This window comes from Suillus subalutaceus, assembly GCF_016647625.1.
Source record: "Suillus subalutaceus strain FC151 chromosome Unknown DFJ58scaffold_6, whole genome shotgun sequence".
Classification (NCBI taxonomy): domain Eukaryota; kingdom Fungi; phylum Basidiomycota; class Agaricomycetes; order Boletales; family Suillaceae; genus Suillus; species Suillus subalutaceus.
In genome coordinates this window covers 619798-633595 of record NW_024540255.1, presented here as the reverse complement: position 1 = coordinate 633595, position 13798 = coordinate 619798, and the positions used below count along the sequence as shown (strand labels likewise).

The following is a 13798-nucleotide window of genomic DNA, read 5'->3' as shown; positions in this document are numbered from 1 at the left end:
TGTCGAATCTACTTTTGGCCTGGCACGCGTTCCCAACGTCAATGGTTGGTACAATTCCCGACAGACCTTTCGACCCGTCTATCTGAGTGGGTGTGATGTCGTGATTGGCTCGCGCTCAAATTTTGGTTGTGTCCGGTCTTTGAGTATTCACCTCTATGTAAGTTTTCTCTCTCCCTTGCGAACACCCTCTTATCTTTTGTTCATCAGGATATTTTTGGTCAAGGCGCCTTTACGCCTCCCCCACGCGATGAATGAGGATATTTTTCCACTGTTCACGTTATGTGTGATCACCGTGAATATTATGATGCTCTTTATTATCCCCAGTATCATGCCGCGATATTTGTTACTCCTCAGACATTCTGTGCTTGGCTCCTGAAGTCTCTCGTGTCCTATCATCGCTCCTCAGTGTGTAGACTGCCGCTCACGGTTTGTATTTTGTTTGACGGTGCCGCCATTGTAGTGACCCTCCATGATGTGTCTGTTTCACTGTCGCTTGCTGATGTTGAGAGCGCTGGTTATCGCACTGTTCCATCATCCGTCGACTCTCCCTTGGTTCGTGCCAAGGTATTTCTTTTTCGCGCTCGTTCGAATCAATATCCGCCTCGGCTCTATTCAAGTGAAGGGACAATCAGATCTCATCTGGATACTGTTTTGGCCTATCCTTTATCTCGATCTGTCTCAGGTATTCCAGGTCTTTCTGTCGCCGTACCAAATCCAACTTTGTCGCCGCGATTTGGGTCCACTTTCTCGAGCTACGTGCATCGCTCTTGGCGAAGTCTGTTCCCGATGTCTTGTGAGAACTCGCGTTAGTGCAACTTCCGGTTGAATGTGATTGGTAAAGATACTGATGGCTGGTTGACATGATGGAGGAGTCAAGGTTGGCAAGCCTGGTGGACGGATTGAAAATTTACACACAGATAAATGATTGACAAAACGTGATCAACAACAGCAAGGTTGAAATAGGAAGCGGGCGGTGGAGTCGGGAAATGACGCGTCCGAGGCGCTAAATACCAACATTCAGGAGCTGGCAGAGGGACAGATTTTGGGTTTGGAACAGGGCGATGTCACAGAATCGGCCGCTTGTGATGACAGAGGTAAGGTAGGGTACATTGTATTGCTGCGTAAGTACGGGGCCTGACTTGGATCTGACAGCATGCTGCTGACGGTGGAGATGGCATGCAAGATTTGCACGAGACGCACGGTGGTGCTCAACAGCTTAATCTTTTGTGGATATACGGCAATCAGGGTGAGCTGATAAGTATACGACACGGTGATGATAGGTGCAATGAGCAAGGCGGCAGTAAGGGAGCGTCTCATAGCTTGCTCATTCGAGCGTCTATATCTGATCGATGTCGATATGGTTGACCGATGACGTGGAATTTCACTAGCGGCAGCCAAGATTGGAACTGATTTGAAATCCACGGCAGACTTGTCACTTGGGGCATACAACGTCCTGTGGCGATCAACCAGCAATCGCGGAACAACGATCATACTCGTAGTGTGCAAGTCTTCAGAGGCGCAGTCGCACAGAAGTACAAGTTGAATTCTGCGTACAGCGAGATACAAGATCGGCACATAGTCAGGAGAAGGGCTCTTGCAGGTAAAATTCGTGCGAGTTTGTGATTGAAGAGGGAAATGTCGAATCTATTTATGTCGAAACCCAGAATGCAAGGCTGGCTTGCTTCGCAAGTATACGGTATTTGCCTGGCCAGGTAGACAAAGGAGCCAGAGGGATGCAAAACATTATCTTGTGACACCGGTGGTCTAACATCCATGGCTGAATGTTTGCACGTAAAACGCTGGAGCTAAGGGGGTAAAATATGTTCCCTTGATTTGCCTCTGCTAGTCGTTATTCATATACAGTAGAGCAATCCTCAATACTGGTGAGTCTGAGATGTTGAAAGAGATATCCGCACATATTGGTGGCACTGGTGCGATGCAGCACAAATCATCAAAAGAGTACCAAGACTCTAGGAAGAGCTGCCTAGCCATGAAGGGCCTGAATGTGAAGGAAAACAGTCATGTGCTGACCTTTGATGACTATCACCCGTGGTAACTTTAACACACGTGACCGAACACGGTCGCGACTGTGCCTGCCCTGAATTCGTCTTGGTTCGATTCGATTGTTGAAGCTGCTTAAGACGTACATCGTGCTTTCCAAATACTGATGAGCTTGTACTGACTATTTGACAGTGACAACGACGACGACAATCTAGAACTGACAATTCACAGAACAGACGCGGGCGATGTCGAGCCTCGACCCGCGCTCGCCAGGTTATTATGGCACAACGACGTATTCGTCTATCTCGAATGACTCTGATTCGGGTCAGTGGCATGTTACCTGTCCTTATCAATATTGAATTCACCAAATTTTTACACATAGACACCCCCCGTGCATCTACAGATTCATCCGCCTCTCCAGGCCTCCTCCGACGCGTTGCATTCAGTCCCCCTCCCCGATCTGAAACCAGCTTCGAAGCTCACGCTCACGACGATAGTTTCGGAGAACATGCTGAAGTCGAAGCAGCTCTCACCGATTTTGACCTTGACGCTGAGATTAATGCTACCCAGGACACCGTCTCCCAATGGTCCTCTTCCCGCCCGTCCTACACGTCCTTGAGTACGTCTACTCCGTACAGTGGTACAGGATCCTATACTGGTACTTCTGCTTCATATTCGGCGGACACCGCAACGGCAACAGGAACTCATTTCACACGCGACCCTCGAGTCCTGAGCACCATCTCAGAACGCACCGAGCACCCCAGCCGACCAACTTCCTTTGCCCAGAACCGTCTTTCTGCACACCGCCTAAGCACAATATCCAACCCGCATGCCCGATCAGCTGTTGAATCCCCTGTAAATGCCAACAGACTTAGCACGCACTCCCAGGGACACACACGCGGTGCCACAGATCTTCCCACAACTAGCCGTCGCACGGGCGACCTTATTGCATTTTTCGAGGACCGCGCAGGTACCCCCAGTAAAGAAAAGGAGAGAAACACCAGCCCATTTTTACCTACAACCCAGAGTACGCCTCATTTAGGGAGTACCACGGGGTATACCTCAACTGGATACGGTTATACCACGGGATTCACTTCGACTGGGTACGGATATACCACAGGGACGGGGACAGGTGGCTATACCACCACGGGCTACACCACATCCCGCCCCTCCTCTGTCACTAAAAGCAGGTCCGACGATTCGCGTTCCACAGTCTCGACTTCTTCAGGTGGAGGTGGGACTGACCTGAGCTTGTCGAGTTTGTTAAGTCCACCAGTACGCGGATTAGGCACCCCAACCGGGACGTATGGTGGCAGTGGGACAGCGACAGCGACAGGGACGACACAGCTAAGCCCAAGCGATTTTGCGAGTACGTTTTCGAGTGCATTTGGGGTTGCTAGGGGTGCGTGTGCCAATGCTTCTTCTACCCTCACCTTTACACCTTTACTTCGTGCTGACACTCTTCTCGATACAGGCAGACAAGATGATACCACACCCACGCGCCAGACCCAGACCGCCCTCCGTCGCAGCACGGTTCCCCTGAACGAGGCCAACACGAGCCCCAGGAGCCCGTTAACGAGCGTACGGAACATCGTAGCTGCGTGGAAGGAACGCACACCAGGGCTAGGGAAAGTGAAGAGTGAGAGCAGTGAAGGCGGGAGCGAGCTGTCTCCACCTGGGGCATCAAAGGTATGTGTGATTTTGCAAGTTGGCGTATACGCGTGCTGAGGGGCTTAGATGGAGGGCTTGTTCTCTCTTCGTAGACGCGCATCGCGGCAGGGGGCGCGGGGACAGCCGCCAGTGACGCCTGATAAGAACGGTGGGAAGGGCCATGTAGGAGGCACCAACAGAAACAGGGAAAACGAAGGAATCACTAGCAGTGGAAACAATGTCATAAGGAGGAGAGTGAGCTCTACGAGCAGCCTCATACCCCCGCCTTTTGATATGACAGATCTAGGGGCAAGAGAGAACCGCGAGGTGTGCCTTATTCTAATTTTGGCTTCAAGTTCACATCTGACCCTCATACTCAGCCCATCCGCATCGGTACCCTCTGGTATCTCAATGTGCATTCCCCAACGCCTTACCGCTGGAAAAAATGCTCCGCACTACTCTACCCACACGTGCTTATCCTTTCTTGGAGTTCCTCGGGGGGCGGTCGGGGCGTAGTGAGCTTAGATCTGATCAATTGTACAGAAGTGAGGAGTACCCCTGGCTTTACACACCCTGGAGCGAGGGGCGATGTCGGGGGAGTGAGTGCAGCAGCGCAGGTACGTGCACTGACGAGTTGATAATCAGACGGAAAGCGCTGATATGGAACGTATCGGTAGATGACTGAGGATGGCGTGAGTCTTGTGGAAGTATTGTGTCCGTTCCAGCTGTTGTATAGTGATGGCGTTGAGCGACTTGCGGCGGAGAGTGCGAGGGAGAGGGTGAGGTGGGTGAGTGCAATTTGGTGAGTGATCCGTGTTACACTTAGATTTGGATAATTCTAATGAGTATCTATTTAACCTACGCGGCGATATGTACACAGGGAGGCACTTGACCGCTCCTTATCGCTCCCCAATCGCTCCCAATCCGGTTCGCCCACAGGCAGCATAGGCACCATCCACTCCGTGGCCTCTACCACATCCACGTCTGCCGGGAGCAGGAGTACTGTGTTCGTACCTCCACTGCATACGATCCCGAGTCTGTCGGATTTGGGGAGTGATTCTGGGGGGTTAAGTCTAAGTACCAGTAGGGTGCCCAGTGTGGGTGGCCATGGGCGCACTGCGGATGATTCGTCGTACCTTTATCCCTCTGACCCGCGCATCATCGCTCCATCCCGATCTTCATCCTTGCGCCGCACCTCATCTCTCACAGACCTGGACGAGGAGTTTGCTAGTGCTGTGTCGCGTGCTCGTTCTGCAAAGCCTGGTCTAGGCTTTGGTCTGAGCTTGGTCAATGAACGCATGAGTTCAGAGAGTGGTGGAATACTGGGTGTGGTTGAGGGAAGCCCTGTGACTGTGAGCAGTGGCCCCAGATTGGGGGGCGATGTTCGCGTTACCCCGCCTCCTACTGGAAAGATAAGGAACCGAGCTCTCAGTGTCAGTGAGGAGGAATTCTTCAGCGCCGGTTCACGCACGTCCAGCGTACCAGGCTCTCGTCCCGAATCGGACTTTTTCTCAGCAGACAGCTCCAGGACAAGCAGGAGTGGCGATGGCCGGACAACGACAGGCTTAGTGACAGACGGGACTGCGTTTGAGTTCACGAGTGGCGAGTCAAACACGCAGATCGTGCCTAGCACGCTGAGCTACAGACGCACGGAGAGTAATTCTTACTTGGGGGACTCGCATGACGGCAGTGGGAGCTATACGCCATATACATCTAGCGATGGGCGTTCGCGAACACCGTTCTCGTCGAGCGACAGCCGGTCAAGAACGCCGTACACCTACTCATCCAGCGGATACACGAGCAGCACGCCCTACACGTACACGAGTGGCAGTTACGCCCCCGCCTCTACTTCACCGTCCTTATCTCGTACCCCTGAGGTTCGGAGACGGCGGTACGGTGCATACTCTACGAGCGAGGAGCCATCTGATAGGGAGTATTCTGCAACGACGAGATCGACACTGAGCGGATGGACGAGGAGCAGGACACCCACAACGACAACGGAGGGATTTTTAGCTGTGGAGGAGAGGGAGAGCAGTGGAAGTGAGGGATACACCACAGCCCATGCGTCGCCCAGCCCGAGCACTGCGTCATTTAAGAGCCTTCCAACGATCCCAAGCGAGTCGGACTACCAGACGTTGGACACGTGCAAGACTTGCGTGAGCTCGGAGTTCGTAACTGCGGAGCGGTGCGCAAGTGATGTGGAGACAGACTATGTGACAGCGGAGAAGTGCAAGACCGAGACCGAAACGGATTTCTGGACAGCGGAAGTGTGCAAGAGTGACAAGGATGAGACACAGTATGAGACGGCGAGCGTGTGTCTTACGATCCCGAGCGAAGAGGGGTTGAGCACGCCGAGGTCAGGATTGATTCTGGAGCTTCCTGCTGAGGAACCCATGGACGAACCTATTGACGAGCCCACTGAAGCCCCCATTGGAGCCCCCATTAACGTGGCCATTGACGTGTCCGTCGACGAACCCATCGGCGTACTTATCGACATGCCCATCGACGAGCCCATTGGCGTACTCGTTGAAGCGTCCACCGACGAGCCCATTAACGTGCCCATTGAAGCGCCCACTAACGTACCCATTGACTTACCTATTGACGTGCCCATTGAAACGCCCATTGACGTGCCCATTGGCGTGCCCGTTGGCGTGCCCGTTGATGTGCCCATTGGCGTGCCCGTTGATGTGCCCATTTACGTGCCCATAGAAGCGGCCATTGACGAGCCTATCGACTTGCACGAGGAAGAGGAAGTGGATGAGGAAGTGGATCTACCCCCCCGCCAAAGACACCGAGCGAAGTCCCCAGTATCATCTCTGAGGAACCAGCGCTGGAGGTGTCGGTCACGCCTGAGGCTGTCACTGCACAGGAAGAGATCGCAGAGGACAGCCTGCTGGGGAGCGCCCCGCCTACCACCCAGGCGCCCGAGACACCGACTCCCATCGTCAGTTTCCACACCGACTCGTCATTCTCCTATACCGAGAGTGATCTTAGTCCTGCACAGCCAGAGCTTGACACGTCTGTCTCGAGTTTGACAGAGTCGAGCGACCCCTTCGTTATCGCGTCACCTCGGACCGTACAGACACCAGTTCTCTCGATATCTGACCATGACGAAGAGGCAGTCACGCCATCTATGCACCCATCTCAATGGCCTTCTGAGACGGATGTGTCGTTTGATTCGTCTGCACTGCAGCCTACGCCTAGTATACAGAGCGCCGCATTGCAGGAGGGTATCGATGGGAGCTTTGAGACATCGTTTATGCGCCCGAGTATATCGCCGCTGAGCAGCATTGCGAGGCTGACGCCTATCACGGAGACCATTTCTTCCCTTACACCGTCTCCTAGGCAGATGTTCCACCCAGTTGAGTTGGTGTCTTCGCCATCCAGTGGACCGACTCCGCTGACGATGTCGACGAGCGCATCGAGTTCGCTTTCAAGGACCGCGTCCACCGTGAGTGGTGTGTCAAGTATTGCGATTGAGGCGGAGGAGGAAGATGCGGTGAGCGTAAGAGCTGCCAGTGATATTTCGACGGTGCCGTCTTTGCTGTCGACGAGAAGCGAGGAGTCGGTGCGATATGTGGGTAGTTCTTTATTGTGTTGTGGTTGGAATGCTGATGTGATGTGTTGATTTTTTTGCTGTAGATGCCAATGCCCTCCCCGCGGGCTGTGCCTCTCCCAGTATCCCCTGCCCCTACTTCGGTGTCGATGAGTGTGAGTGTGACGACACCGCACGAAGATGTTCCTTCCATCCATTCTGTCCTCGAGACGGAGCACACGCACACGCACACTGAGCAAACTATCACGCACGATATTGACCGTCTTCTTCACCATATCCAAGAGATTGATCAGTTCCGTGGCCAGGAAACGCAGGAAATCGCAGAGAATGTGCGTGCTATTCGAGACGAACTGTATGATTTGTCGGAGTACGTCCGTACGAGGCTCGTCGTGGAGAGATCGCCACCTGTGCCAACTAGAGACACATCTGTCGGGGGCAGCAGTGTGCCCTCGACGCCAAGAGGACCGCGCCCGAGGCCGGGTCTCACCCTTGTCGAGATGTCCCCACCCCCTATGCACCCCTCCTCCCCGAGTTCGCCCAGTTCGGTCATGTCGTTCTTGTCTTCACATCACTCGGATGATGACTTAAGTCTGTTGGAGACAGAGGTGGAAGCGCAGACCGTGGAACGCTCATATTCGATCTCCAGAGAGCCATCTTGGCCCTCCTCATCGTCCTCATCTTCATCCCCGGTCACACCATCAGAAATTTCTTCCAGCGAGCCATCCCCTGGTCCAAGCTTGTCGGCCACGTCTTCGTCATCACCGACTCCTCCACCCTCGTCACCTACGCCTTCGACGGCGTCGACCACCACTGTGCGGCAGCGTGATAGCATTACGATTGAGACGCTGAGAGACATGTTGATCTCATTGAGAGAGCAGACGACTGCGCTTTGGGAGGGCCAGATGTCAACAAACCATATGCTGGACGAGTTGCGCGAGACACGCTCAGGTCCTCTGGACACCACGGAGTTCAATGACCGGTTTCAGGCCATCGAGGTTCTTTTGCGTCAACTCATCGATAGACGAGTCGAGACTGAACGACCTGTCCATATCCAGCCGCCATCAGAGTCTATTTCTGATGTCGGCACAGATGTAGACGCAGAGGATTTTCAGCAGCGCTGGCAGGATTGGACGCGGCTCCTGAGGGACCGCGTCCCCCTTGCTGCACCCCAGCCACGCAGAGCTCGTGGAAATCTTGACGATGAGCTGCTTGCATTATTACAGGCACCCCCACCCCAAGTGCCTATAGGCGTCCAGCCGCCTCCAGCATTGATCCCCTTCGCTTACCAACCTGCGGTACGTCCTCCGAGGTCGAGGAGTACCAGTCCCATATTACGGCCCTCGACGTACCCGATTGCCACAGAGCCAGTGCTGTTCTCACCCGAGATTCAACACCCACGTATCCGCCGTCCTCCTCGAGGTCCACGTGTCGGTGAAAGACTGCCCGACCGACCCGCAACTGAAACTGAGACAGTATTTTCTGGTCCGCGTAGGCCGCCTACTCAGCCACCGGTGCCACCACCACCACCCGGAGATTTTTCCGATCCCAGACCTCTACGCCCGATGCCTCCTCCTGAGCCAGTGAGTACTACTGTTGAGTGAATCTAATCAAATACCAACCTTTCGCTTAGATCCCCTGGCCGGGAAGAGCTCCAAGCGCGCCTGCTGACCTTGGGGGCCATGACGACACTCGCGAGCCTCAAACCTGGTACCGTCCCCCAAGATCACAGGGCTTAGTACGTCCTTCAACGGATTTGATTTCAAGATGTAACTTTGATCATTCTGCAGGGCATGCCTCCTCAGCCTGTTATTCCTGGTCAACAAGGTGGTCGCCAATACGTGCCAATGCCTCCGGGACCGGTAAGTAAATCTTAAGGTATAATCTCCGAGGTTCTGATTGCTCTCCCCTAGACCGTAGTGCAATTACCACTCTTTGACACATTGATGAACATCCTTCGGGCAAGTTACGCTATTGATATCCTGTCGAGACGCTAATTATTTTTTTTGCGTTAGGAACATCGTCTTGCCCAACTTGCGACGGTAGATCAACAACGAGAGTTGATGAGGTACATGAGAGGTCTGAATGAATGGCTTGAAAGGGACGTGCAGGACCGTCAAGCAGAATTACGGGGGGTGACCGCTCGTGTTGATGAGCTCAGAAATGATCTTGCACGACTAGGATTAGGGATGCAGCCCGGAGTGCAGCCCGGCGTGCAGCCACCAGGTGCGCAACTGCCAGGTGTGTTCCCAGGTTATGGAGTGATCCCTGTTGGACCTATCCCCCATCCACCTACTGGATTTGTTCCTCAGGGAGGCCCACGGCCTCCCGTCATTCCCACCTATGATGGTTCTCCTCCGCCAGACCAATATAGTCCTTTCATACCCGATGAACCCCAATGGCGTAGGCCGCTGGGCATGCCAGAACCTCAGCATTACCTTCCAGGTGCGCAAGGACCAGTAATCCCCGGTGCTTCTGGTGGTTTTCCCCAACCACAACATGGCGATCGGCACGAGCGCCGCCCTGGCGATGAAGATGAAGGATTTATTCCCACGAGCTCTCCTCAGTTTAGCGATGCTGGGCTCCCCACCAGACCATTCGTGCCAGAACATACATTCATAGTTCAACCGAGTGATGTTGAAGGGAGTGATGATAGTTCGGATACCCAACACACCTATGCGCCCGACGTACACCACGTACCACACCCTCCGGAGGATCAAATGTTACACATTCCACAAGATATCCCTGACGTGATACATTCCGGGGAGCATACACACAGCCATGGAAGCCCTCCGCCTCAGACTATCAATATCAATGTGCCTCCACAATATCCTCAGGAGCCTCAAGTAGGTGTAGATCAGCGTGCGCCAATACAGCAGGGGCTTCCATATGTGATACCACCGCCACCCATGTTTCCAGGGCCTGGTGGCGGACCCGAGTTTCAAGGACCTAGTTCCGGACCCCCCCTGGTAATACACCCACCGCCTAGGTCCAGGTCTGGATCTAGTTCCGGGAGACGCCCAGTGGTCATACAACAAAGCCCTCCTGTCGTATTACAATTGCCGCACGGCGAACAGGTCGCCAGACATCCCACTCGCCAAGAATTTGATGTTCCTCCTTCGGGTGGCGGCGCTGGCGGTCCAGTAGTGAGGTTACCTGGTAGCGTTGGACACGTTGATCGTTCACGATCTCGGTCTCGGTCACCTCGTGGATGGTACCGCGATAGACATAGATATCCTCCATACGACGATCCTTATTATCGACGAGGTCGACATCCTTACTCTCCTGATTATGATCACCCAAGACATTGGGATGACCGTCGACGCCGATATTACTCACCTGAATATGGCCCCCGTCGCCGTTATTATGACGACTACTCTCCCCGACGGGGAGGGCCGCGTGATTACTACTCACGATCGCCTTCACCACGACGAGGCGAGAGATATAGAGATGATGACCCAAGCAGGAGAGAGGGTCGCTCACCGAGTCACAGAGCTCCCACACGTTCTGAAGGAGACCCAAGCAGGAGAGGCGATCGCTCACCGACTCACAGAACTTCCAGACGTCCCAGTCACGACGAAGGCGATCGCTCACCGACTCACAGAACTTCCAGACGTCCCAGTTATGACGAAGGCGATCGCTCACCGACTCACAGAACTTCCAGACGTCCCAGTTATGACGAAGGCGATCGCTCACCGACTCACAGAACTTCCAGACGTCCCAGTCATGACGAAGGCGATCGCTCACCGACTCACAGAACTTCCAGACGTCCCAGTTATGACGAAGGCGATCGCTCACCGACTCACAGAACTCCCACACATCTCAGTCACGACGAAGGTGATCGCTCACGGACTCGAACTCCCACACATCTCAGTCATGAAGAAGGCGATCGCTCACCGACTCACAGAACTCCTTCACGCCCACGGACTTTCACTCGTCTCAGTCACGAAGGCGATCACCCACCGACTCAGTATTCAGAAGAGGATGTGCTTGGTCCTAGCCGCCACACATCTAGTCATGGCCGTCGTACACCTAGTCATGGCCAACGTACACCTAGTCATGGTATCCCTGCTTCTCCGCGGTTTGAGGATCCTCCGCGGTCACCAACTGTCATCAGGATTGAGCAAGAGCGCGGGTACCCTGAATCACCCACCGGTCAACCAGTGATCATAGCTCCGGCCGAACAACTCCCATTTCGTGGTACGTGGGTTACTGTGGACATGGACTTACTCTGACAAACATTCCAGAACGACGTTCTAGGAGCCCCACTAGTGAGCTTCGACGTCAACTGCGTCATTCCCCTGATGTATACATTCCAACAGTATATTCAGTGCCTTCTGTAAGGGACGATGATGGACGGCGTAGCCGTCGAACACCTCCAGTAACGGAACATGATGATGGACGACCACCACGCCATCGATTGTCCCCTGCAAGGGGTGACGAAGCTGACCCAGGTGGACGTCGCAGTGCTTCACGATTTCCGGACGACGAAGCTGGCTCACGTCGCGCCGCTTCGCAAGCTCCGTATGATGAAGCTGATCCCTACGGAGATCGCGCTGCTTCACAAATTCCGGATGATGAAGCTGACCCAGGACGTCGCGCTGCTTCGCGGGTCCCATCACGCACAGGATCGCAAGCAGGACGTGTGCCAGCCGTTATTCAACAGGATGATGGCAGCCGCCAAGAGAGCGAGATGGTTCATATCCCACCGCCTGGTGATCATGGACACCCGCCAGATCATGATCCTCATGTGCACTTTGACCCAACGGCTACCGAATTCGATGATGCCCTTAATCGGCGGCACGAACGACTGGACGAAGTGGAACGTGAACTCAACCAGGTCGTCCAAGGCGCCCATGAAGCTGAAGACCGTCGTGAAGCGGAGTTCCGAGATAGTGAAGACCACAGAGAGCAAATCTTCCTCCAGAACGAACAACGTCGTGATAATGAGGCAAGACAGCGCGGTGATGAACTATTTTCTCAACTGGAAGAGAGAGCGCGCAGTGTACCCCCCTCTACCGGTTCCTCCTCCTGGATCAGGGGATAATGCTTCCATCCTCGAATCAATTCACTCAGCTACTCACGAGGCGGCTTCTCGCCATTCCCGCGACATTTTGGAGACGGTTGGACTTGAGCGCGAGCAGGCTGCTCGCGAAAGGGAGTCTTTTGCATCCGAGAGGGAGCAGGAACGTGCTGAATTTGCTGCTGAGCGCGCTCGCATGGATGAAGAGCGCGAACGAAGGGTTCACGAGCTGGAAGAAGAGCTTACGCGCGTTCGTGGGGAGCTTGACAGCGAAAGGCAGCTACGACAGACTGAGAACGAGGAACGGACGGCTGCTGATGAACGTGACGAAGGCATACGCGCGCAATTAGGTGACATCACACAACTGGTCTCGGAACAACGCGATGAGTGTACCAGGAAAAAGGAACTTATGGATCAGCGATGGGAAGAAAAGCAGGGCAGGCGTGCTGAGAAAGATGCGCAGTTCCATGAACTGAAGGATATGGTCTCCAGGCTTATTCAAGACCGTGAGGCGGATCGAATTCAAGAGGAAGAGCGCAGACTACGGGAGGAGGGCAAGCCCGACATTCAAGTGGTGCTCGATGAACTCACCCGGCAAAATCACGAAATGCGGGAGGCGCTTCAAATTCTTTCTCAGGGTGTGTCTTGGGCATGTCTTTGAGTGGTGCTTTATTGACTTCATTCCTCATGGCAGACTGGCGGGCTGACAGTGAGCGGCGGCATGAAGAAACTCTCGACGCTGTCCGTGCTACTGCCCGGGAGCAAGTCCCGTTCAATGTGCAAATGGTGAGTACTTGTGAACTGTGTATTTCTTTTTTTAATGCCCATACGAAACTGTTTCTAGTATCTTGACGAATTTAGCAAAGCACTCGCGGCTGAGGTCCGAATGCTCCTTGGAGAAGTTGGCAAGCTTCGTGAAGAACGCCGTAGCATCCAACAGTGAGTTTTTGCTTGAATACGTCGTTCATGTGCCTGAACATCTATCTCTTCCAGTGAACTTGGATACCTGATGATGATGAAAGCTAAATACGGACCAGGAGGGGAGTTTGATCCTGACTGGTAAGATGTCTCGACTTCAACGTAGGCCGTTCTTATCTGTTTTGACAGGAAACCGCCGATGCCTGGTCCTGGTGGGCCTGATGCGCCGCCACCGCCCGAGGCACCTCCCCCGCCTCCTGAAGAACCTGGGCCTACTCGTCCGGCATGGCGCACAATCCCGCGCAACACGAGGCGCATTCGCAAGCCGCGTCCCGACCAACCACCGCCCCCTGAACCTGGTCCTGCACCTATGAGGCAGCCTGTACATTCCTGGGTCACCTGGCATCGTGAGTATCGCTTTCTCATCGCATCGTTAAGAAGGTGAATTGACGCCATGGTTACTAGCAAATCCTGCGCTGGCACCTACGCCGCCGTCGATTGAGCCTAACCTGATTGTACCTGACCAAGGCAGCCCTGGTCTCTTCGGACCTCGCTCGCCACGCAGCTACCGGTAAAGACTCATTGATTCGTCACAAAATAAAACCCAGGAACGATATTCTACGCATCATATCTTACTACTATCTTGATGACAT

At 54.0% G+C, this 13798-nt stretch overlaps 5 protein-coding genes across 5 annotated transcripts; 4 read left to right on the top strand and 1 right to left on the bottom strand.

Moving 5' to 3' along the window:
• Nucleotides 1-203: 203 nt before the first annotated feature.
• On the top strand, nucleotides 204-922 carry DFJ58DRAFT_409978 (uncharacterized protein). The gene is made up of 2 exons (XM_041380266.1): nucleotides 204-405; nucleotides 461-922. The coding sequence occupies exon 2, from the start codon at nucleotides 470-472 to the stop codon at nucleotides 824-826; it is 357 nt and encodes a 118-aa protein (XP_041249831.1). The 5' UTR covers nucleotides 204-405; nucleotides 461-469; the 3' UTR covers nucleotides 827-922.
• Nucleotides 923-1575, bottom strand: DFJ58DRAFT_409983 (uncharacterized protein). Its single transcript, XM_041380267.1, has one exon. The coding sequence runs from the start codon at nucleotides 1489-1491 to the stop codon at nucleotides 1018-1020; it is 474 nt and encodes a 157-aa protein (XP_041249830.1). The 5' UTR covers nucleotides 1492-1575; the 3' UTR covers nucleotides 923-1017.
• Nucleotides 1576-2143: 568 nt separating this feature from the next.
• On the top strand, nucleotides 2144-6741 carry DFJ58DRAFT_409880 (uncharacterized protein). Its single transcript, XM_041380264.1, has 7 exons — nucleotides 2144-2325; nucleotides 2384-3403; nucleotides 3476-3690; nucleotides 3739-3978; nucleotides 4032-4268; nucleotides 4329-4453; nucleotides 4532-6741. Exons 1-7 carry the CDS (start codon nucleotides 2247-2249, stop codon nucleotides 6684-6686), a joined length of 4071 nt encoding a protein of 1356 aa, XP_041249829.1. The 5' UTR covers nucleotides 2144-2246; the 3' UTR covers nucleotides 6687-6741.
• On the top strand, nucleotides 6566-12510 carry DFJ58DRAFT_409903 (uncharacterized protein). The gene is made up of 7 exons (XM_041380265.1): nucleotides 6566-7228; nucleotides 7294-8787; nucleotides 8838-8942; nucleotides 8995-9066; nucleotides 9118-9165; nucleotides 9220-11404; nucleotides 11452-12510. Exons 1-7 carry the CDS (start codon nucleotides 6785-6787, stop codon nucleotides 12249-12251), a joined length of 5148 nt encoding a protein of 1715 aa, XP_041249828.1. The 5' UTR covers nucleotides 6566-6784; the 3' UTR covers nucleotides 12252-12510.
• A 126-nt stretch (nucleotides 12511-12636) lies between these two features.
• Nucleotides 12637-13720, top strand: DFJ58DRAFT_651708 (uncharacterized protein; the record flags this gene model as incomplete). Its single annotated transcript, XM_041381634.1, has 6 exons — nucleotides 12637-12865; nucleotides 12922-13013; nucleotides 13072-13166; nucleotides 13221-13286; nucleotides 13335-13552; nucleotides 13611-13720. The coding sequence occupies 6 exons, from the start codon at nucleotides 12637-12639 to the stop codon at nucleotides 13718-13720; spliced, it is 810 nt and encodes a 269-aa protein (XP_041249827.1).
• Nucleotides 13721-13798: the final 78 nt, after the last annotated feature.

Bases quoted from the DNA above. Each gene is read 5' to 3' on its own strand.
- DFJ58DRAFT_409978 (XM_041380266.1), top strand. From the start codon at position 470: ATGATGTGTCTGTTTCACTGTCGCTTGCTGATGTTGAGAGCGCTGGTT.
- DFJ58DRAFT_409983 (XM_041380267.1), bottom strand. From the start codon at position 1,491: ATGATCGTTGTTCCGCGATTGCTGGTTGATCGCCACAGGACGTTGTAT.
- DFJ58DRAFT_409880 (XM_041380264.1), top strand. From the start codon at position 2,247: ATGTCGAGCCTCGACCCGCGCTCGCCAGGTTATTATGGCACAACGACG. The intron at 2,326-2,383 runs GTCAGTGGCATG...TTTTACACATAG, and splicing joins CTCGAATGACTCTGATTCGG to ACACCCCCCGTGCATCTACA. The intron at 3,404-3,475 runs GTGCGTGTGCCA...TTCTCGATACAG, and splicing joins TGCATTTGGGGTTGCTAGGG to GCAGACAAGATGATACCACA.
- DFJ58DRAFT_409903 (XM_041380265.1), top strand. From the start codon at position 6,785: ATGCACCCATCTCAATGGCCTTCTGAGACGGATGTGTCGTTTGATTCG. The intron at 9,166-9,219 runs GCAAGTTACGCT...TTTTTGCGTTAG, and splicing joins CATTGATGAACATCCTTCGG to GAACATCGTCTTGCCCAACT. The intron at 11,405-11,451 runs GTACGTGGGTTA...CAAACATTCCAG, and splicing joins CGAACAACTCCCATTTCGTG to AACGACGTTCTAGGAGCCCC.